The sequence below is a fragment of the Aotus nancymaae genome, unplaced genomic scaffold, assembly GCF_030222135.1.
Source record: "Aotus nancymaae isolate 86718 unplaced genomic scaffold, 86718_ANA_hifiasm-v0.15.2.pri h1tg000059l, whole genome shotgun sequence".
NCBI lineage: Eukaryota > Metazoa > Chordata > Mammalia > Primates > Aotidae > Aotus > Aotus nancymaae.
The window spans coordinates 7,440,349-7,466,640 of record NW_026988473.1 but is presented as its reverse complement, the minus strand read 5'-3'; the positions used below and the strand labels follow the sequence as shown (position 1 = coordinate 7,466,640).

General features: G+C 50.6%; 1 protein-coding gene and 1 non-coding gene across 4 annotated transcripts; both read right to left on the bottom strand.

Annotated features, from left to right (window-relative positions):
* Positions 1–1,990: 1,990 nt before the first annotated feature.
* Positions 1,991–26,292, bottom strand: SLC22A8 (solute carrier family 22 member 8). Of its 3 annotated transcripts, none has more exons than XM_012454465.2 (11): positions 26,180–26,292; positions 24,767–25,124; positions 9,389–9,492; positions 8,676–8,830; positions 7,969–8,137; positions 5,209–5,332; positions 4,882–4,997; positions 3,725–3,939; positions 2,933–3,041; positions 2,586–2,789; positions 1,991–2,498 (listed from the first exon to the last, which is right to left on the bottom strand). In XM_012454465.2, exons 2-11 carry the CDS (start codon positions 25,097–25,099, stop codon positions 2,399–2,401), a joined length of 1,629 nt encoding a protein of 542 aa, XP_012309888.2. In that variant the 5' UTR covers positions 25,100–25,124; positions 26,180–26,292; the 3' UTR covers positions 1,991–2,398. The 3 variants fall into 3 exon arrangements, with proteins under 3 accessions (XP_012309888.2, XP_012309889.2, XP_064220866.1); XM_012454466.2 differs by having other exon boundaries at positions 24,767–25,103; XM_064364796.1 differs by having other exon boundaries at positions 24,767–24,851.
* On the bottom strand, positions 14,977–15,167 carry LOC135270355 (U2 spliceosomal RNA). The gene has a single exon (XR_010338509.1). It is a non-coding gene; the product is annotated as a U2 spliceosomal RNA (small nuclear RNA).

The window sequence follows — 26,292 nt, the reverse complement described above, 5'->3', positions numbered from 1 at the left end:
ATATTATATACATAATATATTCAAAATTATTTTCACCTGTTTCTTTTAGCTTTATAAAAATGGCTACTAGATGATTTGGAATCACATACATGGCTTACATTCTGTTTCCACTGGACAGTGCTGTGGAAGAATGTTATAGGAAGAGATCCTAGAAAAGATTCCTGAGGATCATCAGTGTTGCAGAGACGATAGAGGGAGAGGAGCTGATTTTGGAACTGTTTGGTTACAAGGAGCAGCCCGTCAAGTGAGCTTAGACAGAAAGGGGAATTTATTTGGAGAGTTCAGGGATATTTAATAGAACCCCAGTGCGAAAAGTGCATTCAGGGATGATGAGGAACTGAGACCTGGAATTCATTAAGAACCAGTGGAAATAGCCTCACTGGCTCTTTTTATCTGGGCCCATGTGGTCTCTTGTTCTCTTTCTCTCTGTGCATCTGTGTTATTCTCTTGCTGCAACTGGCTTTCTCTGCTCTATCTGCATCTGGGCCAGCCCAGCCTCATGCTAACATGCCTTCCCAGGACAAGGACCAAGAGATGGATGAGAACCTCTAAGATCTCAAATTCTAGCCCAGGAGAGAATATGTGATAAATGAGATTTGGATCTGGAGTGCCCTCTGGTCTAGTTGGTCACCACCAGAGTTGGTGGGTCATGGAACTGTTCAGATTCCGGGGATGCAGACCCTTAGAAAAGGGGTGGGGGCAGGATAGGCAAAGTGAACACTGCAGCATTTACAGGATACCCTAAGGGGGTCTGAGAAGGAGTAGCCAGTGTGTGGGAGGGAGCTGCAAACATGTGGCCTCTCAGAAACCAGGGAAGAGGAGAGTGACCAGTAGGACCAACCAGTAAGAGCAGGGCTGAAAAGTGACTTGTGGATTCAGCACAGGGAGGTGATGAGCGTCCTTGGTGAAAGCAGTTCCAGGGAGGGAAGGGGTGGGGTTGGAGTGCAGTGGGGAGATGTATGAGGCTAGAAGGTGGATACAGGAGAGGCAGACAGCTCCTTTGGCTTTGAAGGGAGAAAGAGCCAGTGTGGCCCTTGGAAGGAGATGCAGCATGCTGGCATGTGTTTGTCTGTTTGTTTTGATTTTTGTTAAGATGAGAGAAGCCTAAGCTTGTTTAATATGGTGATGGGCAGCAGCCAGGAGAGAGGGAATGGGCAGAGACCCCAGAGGGAAAGGGATGGCTGCCGATGGGTGAGGCTGGATGTGGAGCTCCAGTGGGCGGGGCTGGCTGTTCTTTTTTTTTTGAGATACAGTTTCACTCTTGTTGTCCAGGCTGGAGTGCAATGACACGATCTCCGCTCACTGCAACCTCCGCCTCCCAGGTTCAAGCGGTTCTCCTGCCTCAGCCTCCCGAGTAGATGGGATTACAGGCATGAGCCACCACGCCCAGCTAATTTTATATTTTTAGTAGAGACAGGGTTTCTCCATGTTGGTCAGGCTGGTTTCAAACTCCCAACCTCAGGTGATCCAGCCACCTCGGCCTCCCAAAGTGCTGGGATTACAGGCGTGAGCCACCGCGCCTGGTGGGATTGGCTGTTCTGCTGCAGCCGGAGGGACCCGGAAACATGGCAGCAGACATTGACAGTGGTCAGCTACAGGTTCAGTTTTCTCAGTTAACAGGAGAAAAACTATCTGCTGGGCATGGGGCTGAGACATGGATCAGAGATTCGGGGTGATTGGGGGAGGGGAATCAGGATTGGAGGGGCTCTGGCTTCTGTCTGCAGCCACTCTGAGCTTGATCGATCATCTGCTCACAGCATGCTGGGACATGTAGACACACACATGTATTTTCATGCACAGGCATGGTCTACACACCTCAGAGCACTCACACATGCTCACATATGTTCATATCAGTCCAGCTTTCATGTACCTCTGGTGCCTGTACACAGGCCTGTCGTACATGAAAGTATGGACGGACCCAGATGTGCATGCTCATGTGTCCACACAGTGGCCAGCTCCCATCCCCACCCCCGTTCCCGAACATCATGGCTCGAGTTCTTATTGCTGTTTATTGAAACCTCCCATCAAAGAAAAGTGTGGGAGGCATGAAGGGGAGGACTTCTTATCTTGTTAAGACTCAGTCTTGTTAGGACTGAGCCAGGGAATATCAGGAGACCTCAGGGGAAGAGGACCGGGACAGTGGAGGAAGGTGGCCAGTGGGGAAGGGCTGGACAGAAGAATGGCAGGGCCTGGGTTGCAGGGAGAACAAAGGCAGGGATGGGTATGGGAAGGCCTGTGGCTGGGTGGGAGGCGCTGGTGGTGGTGATGGAGATACCTTCACCAAGCTCTCCAAAGGCTTCATCCTAGGAGCATGGACCCATCTGGGGCCTCCCTGCACTCTCAAGATGCCTGGCTAGGATCAGTCTCTGGAAGGCAGGGAAAGGGGGTTCCGTTGTCCTCAGCTGGAGCCCAGGGCTGGTCCGTAAGGCTGCAGAGGGATCCTCTGGGAGGCCTTTTCCACCTCTGGCTCCTGCTTTGGCTTCTTTGCCTGAAGGGACCTAGGGACAGAGAACTCAGGAAAAGCCCTCGACCCAGACCTGCTTCCCCAAGGAGGAGCACTGATGGGGCCAGAGGCAGTGACTGACCAGTTTTCCAGGTCTTCGATAGTCTCTGGCAAGGGCTGATTCAGGGTCTCAGGCAGGAAGAGGGCAGCACTGCCCCCCAGGAGAGCGACGATCCCATAGATGATATTGGGGATGAGGGGCTGCACCTCACCCGTGATTTTCACCAGCGGGGACAACATGCTTCCTACACGGGTCCACAGGTTACTTACGCCCATACCTGTTTGCCTGTGAGGGTTCAGAGTAGGGATTGGCAGCCTGTGTATGGGGTTCATAAAGGATGGCCGCCCTGGGCAGGGAACAGGACAATGCCACAGTCCCACCTGACCTTGAGTCCTCTGGCTGGGCCTGGCCCCAGGTCCAGCACCTACCTGATGACTGTGGGGTATAATTCGCTTGTGTAGAGGAAGAGGCAGCTGAAGGAGCTGGATAGGCATCCCTTTCCAAACACAGCCAATACTGTCCTCACAGTCTGCAAGTCTGCAGAGGAAAGAAAATGTGGTGGGCCTTGGGGTTCAGGAGCACCTAAGAGTTCTCACTTCTTAGCCGATCTTTTCTCCCTTTTTGCTTTGGCTTCCAGGAAGCTCAGATCCAAACTTAAAGCTGAGTAATAGTCCCTCTGCTATTCCTAATTCTTTGCATGCCTGTGTCCTTCTATGTTTGTGTTTTTCCCTGCCTCTGATCCTCTATTCCCATTTATATTTTGTTGCAATGGTTGTATATGTTCTTGTCTTAAAATACCTTAAGTTCCTTTGGAAAGATATAGGTGTATCAACCAACCAACACCTATGTAAATTAAACGTGGCTTTTCCAAGGTCATGATGGAGTAGGTTGTGGGGTCTTTCTTGGGCGTGGCTCTGTCATTTTACCATCTCAGCTTATCCTCTACAGTGATGTCACTCAGGACACTCTCAATACATCAACATTTCTCACACTGTCCAGATACCACCATACTTTGCCCAGTCCAAGTAGATCTGGAAAGGAGCTTTGATGTCATCTAGCCCAAGTGAGTTATTTTCTGGATGGGAGACCCTGAGCCCCAGAGAGTGCAGGGACCTGCCCAAGGTAACACAGTGAATTAGAGGCAGAGCCAGCAGTGGAGTCCCTGGCACCCAACCTGGCAGCCTCTTCCAGAGGGTTCTGGGGTAGCCCCAGTCTCTCACCCAAGGGCACAAAGGTGAGAGCCAAGATGGCCCCTCCTGCCAGGAGCAGGGCAGCGGCCTGAGTGGTGTGCCGGCCCAGATAGCTTAAGGAGAGGATGGTGATGAACTTGGCTGGGACATCGACCCCACCAAAGATGATCTGGAGGATGTAGAGGTTGACTCCAAATTCTTCCACACCCATAGCCAAACTATAGTAGGCAAAACCGGTGGCAAACCTGAGAGGCAGAGAAGGATTGGTTAGCACCTGCAGCCAGGCAGAGGCCACTCCCCATGCTGGTCATTGGGTCACCAGGATGATGAATAGCTTCACTTCTTGTGCCAACTGCAACTGATGATAGGGAGTGTCCTTTTGAGGTTTCTGAGAATGTGTCTGGGCCCATGGAGAAAGCGCTGTGATTGACTGGCCACGTCTGACGTGGGCATGGTCCAGGGCGTGGTGGCAAAGGCGCCGATAACTGACTCTAGAGAAGATTGGGACTGGAGGGAATCTTGGAGACCAAAGGAGGCAGTCAGTGATCTCTCCTGGTTGGGCAGCAGTTTCACCTCCAGACTGGGGAGGTGAGCACTGAGCTGTACGCCTGGGTCTAATGTTTCCCCTTCCTCTCTCTGAACTGTGGGATCCCTTTGAAGGGTTCCTGGACAAATTGAATTCTATCCACAAGGAAATTGCCAGGGTGGGAAGGGCCTCAGAACCAGGTCACAGAAAAGGCTTTCGGGGAGCTGGAGAAATCAGACAGAAGAGAAAACTTGAGAGAAATATAATTTTTGTCTTCAAGTCTGAAGCCCCGTGGGCCAGCCTTGCTCTGTGGGGTTCCAGAGGGCAGAGCTGGACCAGAGTGGGACAGCGACAGAGAAGCAGAGCGTGAGGACACTGAGTGGCAGGGATGTGAGCTGGGGAAGGGATCTGGAGCATTTGTCCTGTGGGTGAGGGGTGGAGCATTGTGACCCCAGAGGGCAGCAGACCCTGATGGCCGGACCTGGGTGTGGAGCAGGAATGCAGTAGATTTCTGGGGCTGGGCTGGGCAGTGGTGGCCCAGGAAAGGGGATCCCCTGACTTCTCTTTCAGATGCCCTAGGCCTTACCCTTAGGTGAGCCTACTGGAGGCCTTGTCTGTTACTCCTGCCTTGGCAGGGTATGGGGTTGGGGGGGCAGGTTACCAGGCCAGGGAAAGACAGAAGGTCATGCGGCGCAGGATGGGTATCCGGAACAGGTCAGTTGCGCTGTACTTGGCCTTGGCCAAGGAGATCTCCTTTTGCAGGTTGAGTTTGAGCTCCTTGGGGCAGAGGAGGGGGAGGGATGCCATTAATGACCAGCTGGTAGGCAGGAAGAAGAGAGGGAGATGCAGACCAGTTCCTCTAGAGGAACACAGGGAATCAGATGGGGTATAGGCTGTGAGCAGGGGAAACTGAGGTAAGGGAAGGGTACAGCTCCAGAGTGGAGCACAGGGGCCCGGCTCCCAGACTGCAGTCCTTCTCAGCCCCTACCTCCAAGCTGAGCCTTTCTCCCTCTTCCTTCTTGCCATTGAAGGCAGCCACCCGCCGCAGTATCTTCAGGGCCTTCGAGGACTTTCCAGACAGGACCAACCAGCGTATAGACTCTGGTGTCCACCTGGGGGCCAGAGACCAGTCACAGTGGCTCCTCCCACTCCAGAGCCCCTTTCGAGAGGCTGGAAGAACATCAGCAGCCAGGGCCAAGGGGTAGGAGGACCAGAAACCTGAGCTGTCTCACTGCAGATTTCATGGAATTTAAACTTGGCCAAACTCTGCACCTGGGCTGCCTGCAGCCAGCACAAATTCCAGTGTTCTCTTCTTCCCCTTCCAGAAGAACCTTTCCTCTGCCCCCTACCTGGGCTACTTGTTATTGTTGGGTGTCTTCCTTAACTAGGAGCCCCAGGCTCTAGGCCAAGGCAGGTGTGGCCTGGGGAGGGGACAGCATGTTCAAGGCTGAGGGGTCCTGCACATCCATCTCCCCAGCCTTCCTTGAACTCTGCTGGGGGAGTTGTGGGGAGGGTGTGAGCACAGCATGGAGTCTTGGGATTGGCAAATGGGCAGTCACCCCCAACTGCCCCCAGCCTGTGCTTTTGAGGTTGGCTCATTCTGAGCAGTCCCTGAGGGTCCCTAGGATAAGAGGAAAGGAAGAGGCTGAGACAAGGGGAGGAAGGAGTGGTGTTTGGAAAAGTCTGGTCCAAGGTGGGGTCAGTTTTAGCTGTAGCCCCTGTGGGTGACCTGGATCCAGTGAGGCCCTCAGGGAGTGGGCATTGGTTGCCTGGCCTCAGGCCACTGCCCCAGCTGATGGTGGCAGCTTCCTGGGCCCATCACTATCCCTCCTCCTGCTCTGACAGACTCCTGAGCCTGTTCTTACCAAGATTATCAGCGACTTCCTCTCAAAACCACAGCCAGGGCCTGGACTCTATCCTCCTCTTCCTGGGAATTATGGCAGCAATGGCTTATAGTTAGTGAGCCTTCCTATGTACCAGGCCCATGAAACTCTGGCTGACAGGCAATACTATCTCCATTTTACCTAGAAATATCCTGATGCTCAGAGTGCATGAAACTTGCTCTAAGTCACACAGTGAATGGGCCCAAGCTCTCGACTGTACTCTGCTGATCGCCTACCCTTATTTTGCCTCCTGACTCTGAGTCACCCCCAGGTTGCCCATCCCCTCTGGAAGCTGCTATTCTCATTTCCGAGCCGAGGTTCTATCCCAGCTTTGCATCTTTTTGTGTAACTTTGAGGAACTGCTTCACATCTCTGAGCCTCAGTTTCCTCATCTGTAAAATGGGGACAATAATATCTCCCTCACACAGAGAAGCCATGAAGGTCAGAGACGATGTAGGTTGATGCCCAAAGCAGGCCTTGCATATAGCACATGCTCAATAAAAGTTCGCTCCAGATGCCAGGTGTGGTGGCTCACGCCTGTAATCCCAGCACTCTGGGAGGTTGAGGCAGGCGGATCACGAGGTCAAGAGATCGAGATCATCCTGGCCAACATGGTGAAACCCTGTCTCTACTGAAAATACAAAAATTAGCTGGGTGTGGTGGTGTGTGCCTGTAGTCCCAGCTTCTGGGGAGGCTGAGGCAGGAGAATCGCTTGAACCTGGGAGGCGGAAGTTGCAGTGAGCTGAGATTGTGCCACTGTACTCCAGCCTGGGATCAGAGCGAGACTCCACTCAAAAAAAAAAAAAAAAAAAAAAGATCGCTCCAAGACTTCACTTCTTTTCCTGAGCTCCTTTGGGATTTCCTGTGCTTCCTGAGCTCCCTTGGGATTTCCTGCTCTTTGACTCTGACTACTTTCTTCTTTTTTGAGACAAAGTTTTGCTTTTGTTGCTCAGGCTGGAGTGCAGTGGCGTGATCTTGGCTTACTGCAACCTTCACCTCCCACGTTCAAGCAATTCTCCTGTCTCAGCCTCCTGAGTAGCTGGGATTACAGAAGCGCGCCCCCATATGCAGCTAATTTTTGTATTTTTAGTATAGATGGGGTTTCACCATGTTGGCCAGGCTGGTCTCAAACTCCTGACCTCAAGTGATCCCCCTACCTTGGCCTCCTAAAGTGCTGGGATTATAGGCGTGAGCCACCTTGACTGGCCAGCTCTGACTGCCTTCTAAAGACCCATTTCCTGTCTTTTGGTGTGGCCTCGGGTTCAACACGTTGGTAATGAGCTCTCTGCCTGCTCTGGATAGAGACCCCGGCTGACCTTCATTTTCCCAGGTTCCCAGGTTCAGGCTCCTCTTTGAACTTTCCTTTATACTTCAACTCCAGTAGTCCCCAATTCTCCAGATTCTTCCTTCAAGATATTTCCCAGATTAGTCTCCCAGAATCCTCCTCCCTGTACGATCCTCTCCCATCTGTCTGTTGGGTCTCAGCTGCGTTTGTCCTTCTGGGCTATTATTTCACAAATGGAACCTTGGTCAGGCCTGTAGCACCACAGACTTTTTCGGTGGCTTTCTACATGAAGTCCAGGCCCCCCAGCTTCCCGTGCTATCCCAGCCGTTCCCCATCCGGTCCACCTCCACTTACCCTCTTCTTCAGCTGCAGGCAGGCCCTGGTTCCCCACGACCCCTCATCCCTGCTCTCTTCTGCAGCATGCATTTTTTCATGTAATTCCTCCTCCCTGGAGTGCCCTTCCCTGACTCTGGGACGGGGTGCCCATGGACACAGAGTCAGCCGGCCTGGGCAGGGATGGGCTCCCCTGTGTGGCCGTGGGGCGCCTAAGGAAACAGATGAAGAGGAGAGGGACACGTACCAGGATGACAGGAAGAAGATGAAGAAGGGAATGGACACAGTTAACTGCAGCCAGCGCCACTGGGGGATGGCGTAGGCCAGGCCGGGCAGGATGAACTGGCCAACGGTGTAGCAGTACCCGAGTGCCGTCGACATGATGGCCCGCATCCGGGTAGGCACCCACTCCACATCTGTGGGAGGAGCCCAAGGACCAGATTAGGGTTCTGCTAGGCCCCAGGCACCTCCTCGTGAAGGGGCACTGGCTTCTGACTCCCCACGGCTACTTGATCTGATGCTGACCCTAAATTCATCATTCCCATTTTACAGATGCCACAGCTTAGGCTCCAGGAGGCAGGACTCAAACCTAGGTGTGTCTATTTCCAAACTCAAGCTCTTAACCACGGCTTCCCCAGTGGCAAGTGACTTTCCCTGTTCTGCCTCAGTTTCCTGATCTGTAAAATGGGGACAATAGTGTCACTTACTTGCAAGTGTTATTGAATGAGATTGTGTACTTAGCAGAGTGTCAGGCCCTGGATATGTCCTCAGTATTGACAGCTGCTATTTCTATGCTTGTGGCCAATGTTAAGTTCAAATGGGGTCTCTGAGAAGGGGAGGCACCTTGACCAAGGTCACTGGGAGCCTGTGGTTGAGCCAGACCCAGACCCCATTCTCTTTTGGCTTCTGGATTGTGCGCCCCAAAGCCCAGCTAACTGCCCCCTTGCGGCTCACTCAAGATGACGGTGCTCAGGGTGATGCCTGAGATGCCACAGCCACACAGGAAGCGGAAGATCACGTAGCTGGGGAAGGAGGGGCTGAAGGCTGCACTGGAGCCGCTGGCTGCCAGCAACAGGTAGCTGCAGGTCAGAATGGGTCTGCGGCCAAATCTGCGGCTCAAAGGAGAGGAGGGGCCAGGTTAGCCACAGTGTATCTGCCAGGAGGAGTGACTCTGCAGACTGTGGGACAAAGGGCTAAACCTGACCCCCAGCCCTTCCCCGTGGGGCATGTAAAGTTCCCTGTCCAGACAGAGCTTTCTTGGTAATTGTTATTTTTTGACAAGTTTGCAATTAGAGGTTTGAGTTAATATGTGATCTCCTCTACATCCGTCTCAGCTCAGCTGACCGAGCAAGGGTCAAAGGACCACCCATTTCTAAGCAGTCCATCTGCTCTGCCTCCACTCCTACGCAGCCACTGCGCTGTGTCCCAAAACCTGGAGGCTTTTCTCCCTGGAAGAAAGGAAGGCTGGAAGATTCCAGTTGTAAGGGCTTTCGGGTGGAGACAAGGCTGTGGTCCAGAAGGTAGTGAGGCTTGCCCAAGACCACACAGCAAGGGCCATCCCACCCTCCTCCAGCTCTTTGCCTCTTTGGGGGTGCATGGGTGGAGCAGAGCAGGGAGGGGTTGTCTTCATGTGTCATGCCTCCATGGGCTGTGCCCCCACATCTCACCTGTCAGACAAGTCTCCAAGCACGAGCCCTCCGATCAGTATGCCTGCCATGAAGATAGACTGGGCCATCTCCTTCAGTTTGTTGGAGTTGCACACCAAGTCCCACTGCACAGGAGAAAGGTTGGGCTAGCCTGACCCAGTGTAGACAGCCCGCTCAGCCATGCTCAGCCTGTGCCCTCATACATGTGGGCTTCCTCTCCCAGTGCCCTAACTTGGCCCCTACCTCCTGAGGACCATTTCCTTTTTCAGCCTGGCTCGGGGCTCCTTGGGTTTGTCTGTGGCTCTTTGGCCCCTGACCTGTATCCCTCAGGCATGTGTGGCCTGTCGTATGGCTCTCAAAGTCTACTCAGCTGCCACATCCAGGTCCGGCCTCCACTTCTTCCTTCCTCTGCTCCAAGATGCCTGCGTCCCTGCTACTCCCTGCTTGCCTCCTCCCCACCCCTCACACAGCCCAGGGCACTCCCTCTGCCAACACCCTTGACCTCACTCTCTCTCCTCTACAGGGACACTCCTCTATCCTTGCCACCCCTCTTCATCCTGCATATCCAATCTCTCCCTCTCTCTGCTCCTCCTCATTCGTATTTGGGTGTGTCCAAGTCTCTCCACCTTAAAACCTCTTTCCTTTCCCCATTCACTTCCATTTCTTTCTTCCCTTCAAAGCCAAATTCTTTGAACGAGGAACTACCCTTGCTATCGCTCTGTCCTCATCTCCTTTTCATTTCTCAATTGTGTCCCCAATCCGTCCACTGATTCTGTGCTTATCAAGGTCACTGAAGCTTCTTTTTTACGATGCACAATGGAATGTCCCGAATCCGGTACTGGCTTGCCCTCTGGCAGATGTGGATGCCGCTGACCTTGCCCTCCATCCGTCAGGGCTTCCTGCTGTTCTGCACTCCTTTCCTTCGAGGTTCCTTTCTCTCTGCCTAGCCCTTGAAGCTTCCCCAGGGCTCTTCCTGAATCCTCCTCTCTCTCCACTTTCCCTGGGCGATGCCAGCTGTTCCTGTGGCTTCAATTCCTATTTTATGCTGAAGATTCCAAATCTACTCCTCCAGCCCAATCTCTCTTCTGACCTCCAGAGGAGTAGATTCAGTGGCCTAACTTGAGAACTCCTCCTGGATAAAGTCACAGGCACATCCCAGACTCAATGGGACTTGTCACCGAACTCCTCAGTGAAGTCCCAATCTCAGCGACTGATAACCTCCTATTTTTAATTAATTAATTAATTAATTAAATTATTACTATTGTTATTTTTTTTGAGACAGGGCCTCACTCTGTTGCCCAGGCTGAGTACAGTGGTGTGATCATGGCTCACGGAAGCCTCAATCTCCTGGGCTCAAGCTGTCCTCCTGAGTAGCTGGGACTACAGGCATGCATGACCACACCTGGCTAATACTGGATTTTTTTGTATAGACAGGAGCTCACTGTGTTGCCCAGGCTGGTGTCTAACTCCTGGGCTCAAGTGATCTGCCTGCCTTGGCCTCCCAAAGTACTGGGATTATAGATGTGAGTCACCACGTTCGGCCTCTTCTTTATTTTTATTAAAAAAAAATTATATTGGCCGGGACCAGTGGCTCATGCCTGTAATCCCAGCACTTTGGGAGGCCAAGGCAGGCAGATTATGAGGTCAGGAGGTCAAGACCATCCTGGCCAACATGGTGAAACCCCGTCTGTACTAAAAATACAAAAATTAGCTGGGCTTAGTGGTGCGCGCCTATAGTCCCAGCTACTCCGGAGGCTGAGGCAGGAGAATTGCTTGAACCTGGGCGTTGGAGGTTGCAGCGAGCAGAGATCGTGCCACTGCACTCCAGCCTGATCACAGAGTGAGACTCCGTCTCAAAAAAAAATTGTATTATTTTTAATTGGCAAATTATAATTATATTACATGTATGAAAACAATATGATGTTTTGATATATGTATGCAGTGTGAAGTGATTACATTAAGCTAATTAACATCACTTCATTTACTTGACATTTTTTGTGGTGATACATTTTTGAAAGTCACCTTTTGAGTTATTGTGAAATAAACAATACACCATTATTACTGACTATAGCCATTCTGATGTGCAACAGATCTCAACACATCAGAGACTTCTGTACTTTGTGAGATGCTATGTAAAGTCCCTTTAGGAAAATCTAAAGGAGAGACCTACTATTCACCCAAATTCATTCACCCCTTCTTCCACAGTACTCCACCCATCTAGCTGAAACTTTGTACCCTTTGACCAGTAACTCCCTATTCCCTTGCTCCAGACCCTTACCTTGAGCCTCTGGTAACTATCTTTATATTCTCTACTTCTGTGAATTGGAGTTTTTTCTTTCTTTCATTTTTTTTTTTTTGAGACAAAGTCTTGCTCTCTTGCCCAGGCTGGGGTGCAGTGGCGCTATGCTAACTGCAACCTCTGCCTCCTGGGTTCAAGCGATTCTCCTGCCTCAGCCTCCTGAGTAGCTGGGATTACAGGCATGCACCACCACACCCGGCTAATTTTTGTATTTTTAGTAGAAGGGGGTTTCACCATGTTGGTCAGGCTGGCCTCAAACTCCTGACCTCATGATCCACCTGCCTCAGCCTCCCAAAGTGCTGGGATTACAGGCTTGAGCCACAGTGCCCAGCCCAAATTGGACTTTGTTTTTAGATGCCACATGTAAGTGAGATCATGCTGATAACCCTCTCGACTCCTTCCTCTCTCCTACTCCACAATCAGTTGATCTTCAAGATTCTAGCTTTTATATATTTCTGGAATCTGGTTTCTTCCATTTCCACTACTATTGTTTTAGTGTCAGCCTCATCATCTTGTACTTAGATTAATAATGGCATCGTTATTTACTGAGGGCATTCTAGGTACTAGGCACTGTTCTAAGCTCTTTCCATGTTTTATCTTTAATCTTCACAACAGCCTTATTATGTAGGTGCTAATATCATAATATCACCCTACTTTACTGATAAAGAAACTGAGGCCCAGACCAGGCTGCTGCAGCAACCTCTTGGCAGGTGTCCTGGCCTTCGGTCTCATCCCTTCCTAGCCATTCTTCCCCTGATAACCTGAATGGCTAAAATGTCACTCAAATCAGGTTCCTGTCTTGCCTAAAGCACTCACTGGCTTCCCCTTGCCCTTTGGGTAAAGATAATGCTCTATTAACACAGGTTTATGAGGCCCTCTGTGCTCTGCCCCCTGCCTACCTGTCTGGTCTAATCTGCTAATCCCCAACATGCACCCTTTGCTCCAGCCATCTGAATTACTTGTGCAATGAAGTGGAGAATTTAATTCAATAGAAATGCCTCACAAGAATATTTTGGAAGCAAAACATTCCAAAATGTGAAGAAACACACATTCCAGGGGGCTCTTTCCCTCTTTCCTCAGCTGAAAGTCAGGGAGGATGGTGGTGTATGGAGTCTTTGGGTCCTGCAGCTGTCTCAAAGTGGCCCAGCATGGCCAGCAAGCCTGGTGGTCCCTTTTAGTTGGGAAGGGGGCCTGTATGGTGTGTGTGTTAGGAGGAAATGAAGGCAGGAAAAAGGTAAGGGAAGAAGCAAGGGGGTGTGAGGTGGAATATGCAAGAGGGCATCTAGAGAGACTTCTGTACTTTGTGAGATGCTATGTAAAGTCCCTTTAGGAAAATCTAAAGGAGAGACCTACTATTCACCCAAATTCATTCACCCCTTCTTCCATAGTAAATAGCACATTTCCCTGATGACCTTGTAGCTGGGTGGGGCCATGTGGTTCTTGACAATGGAATGTAAGTAGAAGAGATGTATGTTACATCCACCTCATTTGCTTAAGAGGGATTCCCTAGTCTGAACTTGCATGCTTTCTCCCCTCCTGTTGGAGGGAATGGTGACAACTAGAACAACTCTGAAGAGTTGCTGTCAGTCTGGGTCCCTGAATGACCCTGTGGAGCAGAACCATCCGTTGGCCTAAAATGCTGCTCACCTTGGAACTGTTATATGAGAAAGAGAAACATTTCAATATTCTTCAAGCCATGAATTATTGTTGTTGTAACAACCTAGCCTGTCCTGATACATCCCATAAGAAGTTGCAAATGGAAATTAGATTTTTATCCCAACCTCCATAATAATGAGTGTCTTAAGAAATCAATAATCTGTTTGGATCACAAGAGGGTCAATGTCAGACCTACTTGGAATAGTTTCAGGCTGCTGTCCTGCTCCACCATCTGAGACCAGATGGGCTGGGTCTTGGTTTCTGCCTTGATACTCATGATCACATAGGCTTTAGAATAACTGTCACAAACTGGTTTCTACCACAAAATTGAGCAATTTACAGAAAATATCATTCCTGGAATGAACTTTGAGTCCTGTTTAGAACATGCCAAAATCCTTACAATGGCTTATGAGGCCCTGCAAAATCAGCTAACCTCTTGTCACCTCTCTGATCTCACCTGCTACTTCCCTTTCCCTCACATACTTCCACTCTTGTTGAATTGCTCACCTTGCTGCTCCATAAACGTTTCAAGCATGCTCCTACTTCAGAGTCTTGGCATATGTTCTTCTCTTTGCCTAGAGTGTTATCCTCCCAGATAGCTACTTAGCTTGCATCTCCTTCAGATCTTTGCTCAAATGTTATCTTCTCAGTGAGACCTCCATATTTACAAGTATAAGTCCTGGCAGCCTGTATCTCTCTACCCTACTTAATATTCTCAGTAGTGCTTACACCATCAGAGTGCTCATAATTTTCCATCTTTTTGGTTTATTGTGTGTTTCTTTCCCAAAAATATCAGCCTGATGAAGATGAGGCTTTTAGTCTATTTGTTTACTACTGTACTTTCATTGTCAAGAACAGTGCCTGACACATAGTAGGCACTCAATAAATACTTGTAGAATTGAATGCGTGAACATTTCACAGAAAGCACAGAGGGATTGAGAGCCTTAGAAGTTAGAGATCTGCCAATGTCTACATGAGAGGTTATAGGGCCCACACTCCAAATGCTATGTGGAGAACTGCCTCATTTCACCAGAATGAGTGCAAGTCAAGATGAGTAGTGTCTGTAGGCTGTATGTGCTGAGGATATAACCACACACCAGTGAGCAGGAGAGGTGTTTTTTCTTCACAGTCAGACTGGAAGACCTTCTAAGGAAAAAGTGTCTACTGGAAGGTTATCATCCTTTAACGAAGTTTTGAAGTTTAGAAGGAAGAGTGCTTTATGGTTAAATATTTTTAAAAAATTGAACTTCAATTGCACTCTAAATTGCTTCCAGAGATTTCATGGTTACTGAAGCACATCAGAACTGACGAGAAAAATATGGCTGTGGCTTCTCTGAAGATCAGGGACGATCAGGAGAAAGCTTTGCAAGTAAAATCATAATAACCTTATAAAGTAGGTACTCTTGTTATTCTTTTTATAGACAAAGAACTGGATGCTCACAGGGTAGGTGGTTTGCCCAAGCACGGCTTGGTTCATTTCAAGACAGAGACCGAAACTCACATCTGAGACGTGCAGCTGTTATGGGCTGACTTGTGTCCCTCCAAAAAATACACTGACGTTCTAACTGTTCGTGGATCAGAATATGAACTCATTTGGAAATAGAGTTATTGTAGATGTAGTTATACTGAAGTGGAGCTGGTTCTTTTTTTTTTTTTTTGGTGCACCGTTCCTGGAAGTACTGCAATACCAGGTCGATGCGTGGAGTGAACGGAGCAAGCTCCTATTCCATCTCCTATTTCCAAAAATCCATTTAATATATTGTCCTCAGATAGAGGATGTATCAGATATTAAACTGATAAGAACAGATACTACACTTGATCTTAGCCAGAAGGCTGAGAAGCAATGAGCCGGTTCTTAATTCACTATGACTTGTGTTCTTATAAGAAGAGAAGAAGCTGAGGCAAGCGGATCATGAGGTCAGGAGATCAAGACCGTCCTGGCTAACATGGTGAAACCCCGTCTCTACTAAAAATACAAGAATTAGCCAGGTGTGGTGGCATGCGCCTGTAGTCCCAGCTACTCAGGAGGCTGAGGCAGGAGGATCGCTTGAACCCGGGAGGCAGAGGTTGTAGTGAGCTGAGATTGTGCCACTGCACTCCAGCCTGTTGACAGAGCGAGACTCCGTCTCAAAAAATAAAAAAAAAGAGAGATACACAGGGATGTTATGATACACAGAGGCAGAGGTTGGAGTGATGTGTCTATAAGCTGAGGAATGCCAAGGCTTGCCAGCAACCACCAGAAGCTGGTAGAGGCAAGGAAGAATTCTTCCCTAGAGCCTTTGGAGAGGACACACCGACACCTTGAGTTTGGACTTCTAGCTTCCAGATTTGTGAGACAATAAAATTTCTGTTGTCCTGAGCAACCCAATTTGTTATGCTTTGTTATGGCAGCCCTAGGAAACTAATATACAGAGTGATTCCTCAATGTTTGAAGTATCTGCTGGCTTTATAAGGTGTGATTGGAAGGGGATTGGGACTAGACAAGCATGGCAATGAGGGAACCAGGTGTGGAGAAAATGGGAGAGATTTTTAAAGGCATCCTGGAATTTCTGGGAGAGAGGAAGGTATTTAGAGAGAATTTTGGCCTGCTTTCTGTGCAAAAACCCTAAAAAGGCCCTGTGAAGAACACCTGTGGCAGATGTCTTGATTATTACTCAAGGTGTCAAGAGTGTGAGTTGTGTTTCCCTTGACTGTTTCCATGGTAGTCTGAGCCATGTGGAATCCTTGGATTTCATCAGGTTACACTACAGAAGCTCCATGCTGTTGCGTTCCTCTTTGCTTTGGTGCTTGTTATGATCCCCTTTTTCTAGTAATGTTGGCAGTCCTTTGAAACTCATGTCAAGATCATCTTTTTGGAGAGCCAGGAACTTCTTTTACGGTCATCTGGCACAAACAGGTGGTTAATAGATGTTTGCCAAAAGGACAGATGGATGAGAAGAGTCTCTAGCCTGCCAGGGTAGGTAGGGCGTTCCTCCTTTCCCTTTCTTGTTCTTACCTCCAATAGGGCACCTATGACTTGGCATTCTAGCTGCTTATTCCTTTGTTTTTCCCTCCTGTATGCTGCACTCTCACGGAGGACAGAGAATGTCTCATTTGCGTTTTTATCTCTAATAGCTGAGTAGTTGCTACATAGTATACGTTAATGTTTGCTCAACAAATAATTAATGAGTGAACAGGGCTGGGAGAATTTTGGCAGGCTTTCTGTACAAAGCCCCTAAGGAGGCCCTGTTAAGGAAACCTATAGCAGATGTCTTGATTATTATTCAAAGTGTTGAGTGTGACTTGTGTTTCCCTGGACTGTGTCTCCATGCATAGGCTGCACCACTTGGAGTCCTTGGATTTAATTATCCTTATTTTACTGATGAAGCTCAGAGGGTAAAGAAAGGCAACTTGCTGGTTGAACAGAGCCAGCTACTCAACTTCCTAGTGCTTCTGTTTAGCCCTTGACATGACCTTGACCTGTCTCATCAACTTCTGGCAATTCCACATAATGTTCTTGCTCCCAATATTCTAGTTCAGTGTTTTTGGTTTTTTTGAGACTGAGTCTCACTCTGTTACCCAGGCTGGAGTGCAGTGACGCAATCTCGGCTCACTGCAACCTCTGTCTCCAGGTTCAAGTGATTTTCCTGTCTCAGCCTCCCAAGCAGCTGGGACTACAGGTACCTGCCACCAAGCCTGGCTAGTTTTTGTAATTTTAGTGGAGATGAGGTTTCACCATGTTGGACCAGGCTGGTCTCAAACTCCTGACCTCAGGTGATTCGCTCACCTCAGCTTCCCAAAGTGCTGATATTACAGGCGTGAGCCACCGCGCCCGGCCTAGTTCAGTGTTCTTGACCATCTTTTTCCTTTCTTGGAATGTAACTGAGCCTCAGGGGAGCTGGGTTCTGGAAGGGAAGGGTAGGAAACTCACTGCCATGTCTTTCTGTGTGGGTTAATGCATCAGGAAAGTGGTGGGGAAGAAAGAGAAGAAGCATCAAGTTCAGGAGAAAGCTTTGCAAGTAACGCCTTAATAACCTTATGAAGCCAGGCGTGGTGGCTCACGCTTGTAATCCCAGCACTTTGGGAGACCAAGGCAGGCGGATTACCTGAGGTAGGGAGCTCGAGACCAGCTTGACCAACAGGGAGAAACCCCATCTCTACTAAAAATACAAAAAAATATTAGCTGGGCGTGGTGACCCATGCCTATAATCCCAGGTACCCGGGAGGCTGAGGCAGGAGAGTCACTTAAACTTGGGAGATGGAGGTTGCGGTGAGCCAAGATCGTGCCATTGCACTCCGGCCTGGGCAACAAGAGCAAAACTGCAACTCAAAAAAAAAAAAAAAGAAAGACAAAACAACAACAACAAAAAACCTTGTAAAGTAGGTACTATTGTTATCTCTTTTTATAGACAAAGAACCTGAGGCTTAGAGGTTAAGTGCCTTGCCCAAGAATAGCTTAATTCATTTTAAGAGAGACTCAAACTCAGGTCTGCTGGACCCAAGATGCTGCCCTTGGCCCTGAGCACAGCTCCTTGATGCCTCCCTCTGTGCCTTGCTTTGAGGCCTGGGCTGCTGAAGGAAAAACACCATACATGGGAGCTGTTGCTGTGAGCAACGGTAAGACAGCGTAGCCCAGCATAGGCTGGGATTGTGATAGAGGAGGCAGTCAAGGTCAGAGCCAAATGGGCTGCTCTGACATCGTATCCAGAGTGTGAGCAGCAAAGACCGAGGCCAGGTAGCCCCTGCAGAGCATGAGGCAGAAGGTGGGCTGTAGAGAGTCAGGACAAGCCATTTGTGATCAGGACCGTGATCAGTGGGATGGGGCCCTGCTGCGTGTATTGGGGCCCTGCTGTGTGTGTCGGGGAGCTGGCTCTGCCTGGGACTACACACGTGGTCCCTACCCCCTGGAGCAGGAAGAAAGAAACAGCCTGCCTTAGTTCAGGGGCCTTTTGGAGCTAGGTCAGATCTAGCTTAGGGGAGAATTGCTGCTGCCCATACACCTTCTTGGATCCCCAAAGGAAACTGTGCTGGGACACAAGGACCAGGGAGGATGAGCCAGGTATCCTGGGGACAGTCAAAAAGACATCAGTCTCCAGCTCTGCCACTTAGGAGCTATGTGTTTCAGGGCCAATTACTTAACCTCTGTGTGGCTCAGCCTCTTCATCAATACCCACAGGTACCTAGTACCTGCTTCTCAGGCTTGTGAATGACATAGGAATGAAAAGCACCCAGCACTAATTCCTGGAAAACAATGGGCACTCAATTCACAATAGCTGTCTTATTATTATTGTCACATGTCATTGTAAGGCCTGTGCTCACAGGGGCAGGAGATGTGGTAGAAAGGGCGTGGGTTCTATAGCAGGACCTCCCATCTCCATCCTTCTTCTATAAAGGCTTGACCCAAAATCATGTCTGGGAGGGCCACCTTCCGGATCTGAGCCCAGTGTATTCCTCTGTAAAATGGGGACAATAGTGCCTGATTTGCAGGGTCATGAAAGGAGGAAGGCAAAGCGCCAGCCCAGGGCCCTGCATATAGCAGGTGCTCACAGGAAGGTCCCAGCTCCTCCTGTGCACAGAATCAGGGGCTTTCTGGATCAGGGCTGTCAATAGGGATCAGGCTGGCTTGAAAAGTGGTTTGGGTGGAGCTCTCAGGCCTTTTCTCAGGAGTCGGATCGGAGGCTAGGAAAGAGATGGAGGAGGAGGAGCCCCCGGCAGGGTTGAGGGTGGGCAAATGGGGGTGTGAGGCAGAAGTGCTGTTGGAGATGAGAGATGGGCAGCCGGGGACTGGGGATTGGGATGAAGGATGGTCAGAGGTGGCTGGCCAGATATCCGGCAGGGGACCCTCCCCAGGGTGGAAGCCTGCCCCCAGGAGGCCTCACTGGGTAGCCTCTCTGCTTCTCCCGCAGTTGACCTGGGGCCTCCATGGAGCAGTCCTCCACCCTGGGGAGGGTGGGGGACAGACTTTTTGCAGTCCTGGAGACAAGACAGGGAGGCTCAAGGCCTAGAGAGGAAGCCCAGGGCCCTTAGAGAGATGGCCTTGCTCATCCATGGCCAGGCCCAGGCCCTGAGGCCCACAAGCTGAGGTTCAGTGGTGTGGGCTATGGGGTACGTGCCTCTCCAGGGAGCCCAGTGCCCAGAATTCATGTTCCCATGCTTTTCAGACTTAAAAGAAAGGCCTTTGTTTCCTCTTAATGTCCTAGTAAAGCTCATTCTGAAAAATCCTGACCTTGTCTCTGCTGCACTAAGAGAAAGAATTTGTGGTCACCCCTGCCAGGAAGGCTTAGGGGATCAGAAGGGGGAGGGAGGCTGCCTCCATGCCTGTCCAGACCCAGTGCTGGGCTTGCGCACACCACCAGCTTAGCCCTCCCACCCTCTTGCCCCTGCCAAGATGGAGGGTCCTTAAAATCCTGATTCTGCAGATGAGGGGACTGAAGCTGGAGAGATGAGGTGACTTGCCAGGTCACTGACTGTTGGGGTGGAGCTGGATATGAGCAGAAGAGGAGGAGGCTGAGACTGAGGAGGGAGGCAAAGTCAGGGCCTGGGTGAGCCAGAAACAACTGTGAGAGCTTGCTCCCCTTTTTACTGGGAGATCCCCCTTCTCTTCTGATGGGGATGAACCCTTTAGTTCTCAGACACCCTTATGAATGACAACAGCAAAAAAGCATGGCCCCAGCAAGGAGTGCAGCTCACATGGAAATGGAATGCTCTGTGCCAGGCCCTGGGCTCAGTCCTGTGCTTGTGCCATCCCTGTTAACCCTCACACTTGCTTTCTTAGCCCTTTTTACGCATGAGGAATCTGAGACTTCTGGGTATCATGACATTCCTGATAATTGGCTGAGGTAGGTTGTGAGCTCTGGTTCATGATCCCCCACTCTGTTTGGGAGATGGCACCTTGCTTCTCCTAACAGGAGTCACCTGGACTGACCTCGCTCTTTGCCAAATACCCCGCCTTCCTTGTTACCGCCCTCCTCACCTGGAGCCAGCATATCCAGTTCCCTGCCTCTGAATTCTAGGTAAGGTCCAGCCACTGCTCTGCCTCTAGCAGAGGGTGCCAGAACCTGACCCGAGCACATGGAGCTGGACTTGTTATGGCTGAACCACAAACAGAAAGATGAAAGGGCTTTGCCCTTGCTGTGCTGGTACCAGTGGCTGGCTGAGTCCAGCCACGAATGCATCAATGGCCGGGCAGTGACGCTTCCCATGGGTTCTCACAGCTGAGAGTTCTGGAGATCCAGAGCCTGATGCACGCCTGGACCAGACCTGACCCAGAGAAGGGTGCAGTGCCCTGAGGCCTGGAGACCCCTGTCATCTTGCTGGAATGGTGGTTCACACTGTCTCAACTGCTGACATGGTGACTGGGAACTGGCTTAAGCGTGAACTGATGCTTGACTGGGTGCAAGGCCTGCAGACCTTTCTCTGTCTTGCCTTCCTAGAGGCTGCTCGAGGGGTTTTCTGGAAAGGAAGCCACTTCCCAGCAGTTAGCAGTGTCTGCATCCCCCTGTCTGTCTCTCCCACCAGGCTCTGAGGGGGCACGTCCTTCATTCAGTGTTGATTGAGCACTTACCATGCATCTAGTCCTGTGATGACAGGGATGGGTGAGGGAAGGACTGTCCCTGCCCTGGAGGAGCCACTAAAGGCAGGGAAGGAGGATCTGTGGACAGGCCACCCACCCAACACTGCCCCTGGACAGCGGGGTGCACAGTCAGCCTCACAGATTAGGGGTTGGGGGTTGTGCAGTCCTGAGAAGCATAGGTTCTGGAGCTTGACCCCTGATTTTGACTCCCCACTCCATCGTGTATGAAATGTGAGGCCTTGGACCGGTGACCTGTCCCTCAGTTTCCTCATCTGTGAAATGGGATAATACTGGATAAAGAAAATGTGGCACAGATACACCATGGAATACTATGCAGCCATAAAAAGGGATGAGTTAATGTCCTTTGCAGGGACATGGATGAAGCTGGAAACCATCATTCTCAGCAAACTAACACAAGAACAGAAAACCAAACACCACATATTCCCACTCATAAGTGGGAGTCGAACAATGAGAACCCATGGACACAGGGAGGGGAGCATCACACACTGGGGCCTGTCGGGGGTGGTGGGGGTTAGGGGAGGGATAGCATTAGGAGAAATACTAATGTAGATGATTGGGGGGTGGATGCAGCAAACCACCATGGCACGTGTATACCCTTGTAATAAACCTGCACGATCTGCACATGTACCCCAGAACTTAAAGTATAATAATAAAATTGAAAAAATAGGTGCTAACCTTAGAGGGTTATTGTGAAGATGAAATGAGTTTATGTGGCCAAAGGGCTTAGAACCATCTGGCGCAATGTGAGCCCGCAGTAAATGTTGGTGATGATGATGATTTAATTGTTCCCTCTGGGATTTTTGTTTCCTTGGCTGGGTTCTGTGTTTTTGGAGGACATGGGTGGTGGGTTTTACTCGTCTTTGTCTTCCCAGAGCCCAGGTGCACAGCAAGTCACCTGTATATTTGGAAACATACTTATGGCTATTGAGGCATCTTTCACTCCCTCCCTGCCCCTCACGCCCTACATCATTCAGTTACATTCAGTTACCAGGTCCCATAGGTTCCAACTTCCTGACCTTCCTGATATCTATTCCGACTGTCCCGTCTATCTGTCGTCTCTGTCCTGGATCCCTGTGCAACTTGTTAACAAGTCTCCCTGCTGCTGGACTAAAAGACTCCACAACAACTCTCTAAAGGGCGAGTGACGATCCTTTGAAGGTGACCTGTGGTGCCACTCTCCTGCTTAACACCACCACATTCACTGGCTCCCCATTGCCCTTAGGACACAGGCCACACCTTCGCCGCTGCAGCATCCAAGCTGGGCCCTCCTGCTGTCCTCTCCAGGTCATGTCTGGGGACCTCCATATCCTACTGCCACTCCTCCAGCCTTCCCTTGGCACTTGCAATCTTGACTTTTTGCTCTCTTCTTTATTTTTTGAGACTAAGTTGTCCTGCTCTGTCGCCCAGGCTGGAGTGCAGTGGTGCAATCTTGGCTCACTGCAAACTCCACCTCCCAGGTTCAAGACATTCTCGTCTCAGCCTCCCAAGTAGCTGGGACTACAGGTGTGCACCAGCATGCCTGGCTAATTTTTGTGTTTTTAGTAGAGATGGGGTTTCACCGTATTGGCGAGGCTGGTCTTGATCTCCTGACCTTAGGTGATCTACCTGCCTTGGCCTCCCAAAGTAGCTGGGATTACAGGGGTGAGCTACTGATCCTGGCCTTTCTTCTTGCTTCTGTGCCTTTGCATTTGACCCTTCCCCTGCCGCCATCACTCTTCCTTTTGCCTGGGGTGTGCTACTCACTAACTCTCACCCTTCCATGCCCGGTGTTGGCATTACTGACTCCAGCAAGCCCGCCTCAATCCCCATTCCAGGCTGGTTAGATAACCCCGCCTTGGGCCTCAGAGCACTCTTAAGCGTACAAAGCGCATATTCATTCATACAGAACCCCTCCTCTGTGCCAGGCACTATTCTAGCTGCTGCAGATAGAGTAGTAAACAAAGCAGCAGAAAACCCCTGCCTTGAGAAACTTGTGTATTCCACCAAACCACCCATGATCCTTGAGAGTGGATCTGTGTCTCACTAGTGGTGTGCTCCTGGAGGCAGCCAGGCTAGCGGCTCTTTGACTTTGTGTCCTCAGTATTATGCACTGCGGGTCAAGAAATGTTTGGATACTTGATGGGTTTCAGGCATTATGCTTGATGCTGGGGAAGAAAAAGCCAACATGACTGGGAGAAGATACAATCTAGGGATATGAGAGCAGCAAATGTCATTGTTTGGAGTGCAGCTCTGGAGACAGGTGCGTGTGTTTGGGTCCTGAATCTGCCACTTATTAGCTGTGTGACCTCATCCAAGCTACTTAACCTCTCTGTGCTTCAGTTTCCCCATCTGAAAGAGGGAATTAAAATATGAACTCCCTTATCGTGTTGTCAGGAAGGTTAAAAGTGTTAATATCTGTGGAGCTCTTAGAGCAATGCCTGGCACATAGTAAGTACTTTATATAAAAATATTTGTTAAATGAATAGCAGTCACATAGACTCTGAACATAGCCCTACATTCAAATCCTGCCTCTGCCAGGTTCTAGCCATGTGTAACATGGGAAGGTCATGGAATCAAGCTGAGCCTGTTTCCTCATCTGTGAACTGGAGATGATAATACTTCTCCTAAAGAGATTTCATCTCCTGGGCCTCCAGGAGTCCACAGATGTGTAGTGCTTGGCACCAGGTAAGGGCTTTGCAATGCATCTCTTTTCATGAGGCAAAAACAGGATCCTGCCCTTGACGGGCTCATGGTACCTGAGGGAGGATGAAAACACTGGTCTCTGCTCACTGCTCAGACGTTACCTCCTCCAGGAAGCCTCCCTTGAATCCAGCGGTTTCTCTCTCTTTTGAACTTGCATAAACGTTTGTCCCCCTGTACCTCTTATGGGCTTTAGCTCTAAATTCCAGTTCTGAAGCTGACCAGCCATGTGGCACTACACAATCACTTCCCTTCTCTGGGTCTTAGATTTTTTGTTTTTTAAAAAATCTGTAAGGGGAGATAGAAATCACCTTCAACAGAGCATCACTTTGGAATCAAGAAAGACAGTGTCCACCGAGCACCCAAATGTGCCTGACAGTTAGCGATGTCCAATAAATGTCAATTCCCAATTCCTCATCTTCATCCTATCATAGGCTTCCTCCTATCACTGGCCTATCAGTTCACTGAGTCTGATTTAACTCTGGATTTCCCCGAGGTGGCGGGTGAGAGAGTCAGTGAATCAGTGAAGGGATGAGGGAATGAGACGTGAACTCAGGAGTGGCTGTGTGTGTGTGGTGAGACATTTTCTGGGTCTGCTGTGGAGTGTTCAAGCGTCCCCTCTGTGCAGTCCCTCCTCCACAGCCCTCCCACCTTGGGGCCTTTGCATAAGATGGAATTGTCCTCCTTTTCCTCACTGCCTGTCTGGCCCTTGGCTGAAGTTCAGATCAGAGTTCCAGGGGCATTTCTTTGGGGAGAATTCCTTCAACGCCCGTTCTCCACGCCCTCACTTCCACACCCACCCCGGGCCTAGGTCATAGTGTGAGGTCACTTTGAAGTTGTAATTTTACACTTATCTGTGTGGTATTTTCCTTAATGGGTGCTATCCCCACCACACTGTAGACCCCCTGGGAGCAGGCATGGTACATTTTTGTGTTCCCAGAACTGAGCTCTGCACCGGTCACAGAACAGGCCCTTGGTAGCAGTTTGCTGAAGCACTTGGACTCTGAGTGTGAAGAAACCAAGGCTCTTGGTGGAAATGCTTCTGCACTCAGGTCTTTCCTCTTTGCCTGCCCAGCGGCCTGTCCTCAGGTCCTGGGAACACCAGACCCCAGCCTCCTCTGCTGCCTACCAGCGGTGCAGGGTGTGGGGGTGTGTGTGGGTAAGTGGAGGGAGAGGGTTTGCCCAGGCATACCTCCATCACGATGGAGTCCTTGGTGCTGTTGTAGACCCAGCCATCCAGGCACGGCTCTGTGACCCTCTGGGTGTCATTGGGCAGGCTGGCGTTGGGCGGATGTACAAAACGGAGGCACCTCTCAGGCTTCCCATTTGGGCCCATGGGGAGCACCCAAGGCCCTGAGGAGGCATTGGGAGGCGGGCGACAGTGGTGGGCAGGGGTGGCAGCTGTGAAGATCTGCAGCAGGTTGTGGTTGGCCATGTTGAGGATCGGGAGGCCCAGTATGGCCACGTGCAGGAACTGGAAACGGCCCATGCTTCCCACACGGTCCAGAATCTCGGAGAAGGTCATGGCACTGGGGCAAGATGAGCCAGAGCTGTGGGCAGGGCATAGGCCAGGGAGAGGTATATGTGTGCGTGGTGGTGCATGGGCCTATGGAACCATAGGTGGGAGGCTGAACCAGGGGAATATGCCAGCACAGGTGTGTGGAGCAGTGCATGTGTAAGTGTGGAAAGAGGTGGAGGCAGCCGGGTGCTGTGGCTCATGCCTGTAACCCCAGCACTTTGGGAGGCCAAGGCAGGTGGATCATCTGAGGTCAGGAGATCGAGACTGTCCTGGCCAACATGGTGAAACCCTGTCTCTACTAAAAATACAAAAATTAGCTGGGCATGGTGGCGCGTGCCTGTTATCCCAGCTACTCAAGAGGCTGAGGCAGGAGAATCGCTTGGACCAGGGAGTCAGAGGTTGCAGTGAGCTGAGATCACGCCACTGCACTCCAGCCTGGTGACAGGGCGAGACTCTGTCTCAAAAAAAAAAAAAAAAAAGAGGTGGGGCCTCAGGTGTGTGGATCCATGGATTCTTGGGTGGATGCATGAGGAAGAACCCCACTGCATGGAGGGTTGTGGGATTAAAGGTGCAGGTGTGTGTCCAGGTGTGTGGACACAAAGGTATCTATAGGTATGTGTGCATTTAGGCTGGAGCAGAAGGACACAGCCATGTGAGCTCGGGTGTGTGTTATGCGTGTGTGCACCTCCGAGTACGAGCCTGTGTGTGCTCAGCTAGGCTGATCGCACACGCCGCATACATGGGACAGTGCAGGACACATAGCAGGGACCAAGGGGCCCAGCCTTGGGTGTTGGCTACTAAGGACGGATTGCGGGGGTGGGTGGGGGATGTCCCCAGTTGCTCCAGGCAGATACACAGGGTTAGCAGAGTTCAGATTGCCTGCTGGGAAAGGCCTCCCCAAGCCCAGAGCCTCCTGGCTTTTGGCGGTTTCCTGGAGCTGGCCTCCAAATGCTGGGGTGTCCGAAAGAGCTGAAGAGGGTCTCAGAGGGCATTAGGGGCTTGGACAGTCGCAATGAGGACTTGGTCCTGGGAGATTCCCGGGAGTTCCTTGGTGCCTGGGCTGGGGGGCCCTCCCTCCCTCCTCACCTGGCAGCTGGGTCTGGATCCGATGGGGCTGGTGATGAGCGTAGCTGAGGTCCCTGCTCTGTCCTAGGGCCCGGCAGCTGCTGTAGTTGGGCAGCTGAGCTCTAACAAGCTGT

Coding starts and splice junctions, on each gene's coding strand:
- SLC22A8 (XM_012454465.2), bottom strand. CDS start 25,099: ATGACCTTCTCCGAGATTCTGGACCGTGTGGGAAGCATGGGCCGTTTC. Junction 8,138..8,675: donor CCTGAGCACCGTCATCTTGA/GTGAGCCGCAAG, acceptor CTCCTCCCACAG/ATGTGGAGTGGGTGCCTACC. Junction 3,940..4,881: donor TTCTGTCTTTCCCTGGCCTG/GTAACCTGCCCC, acceptor TCTGCCTCTCAG/GTTTGCCACCGGTTTTGCCT.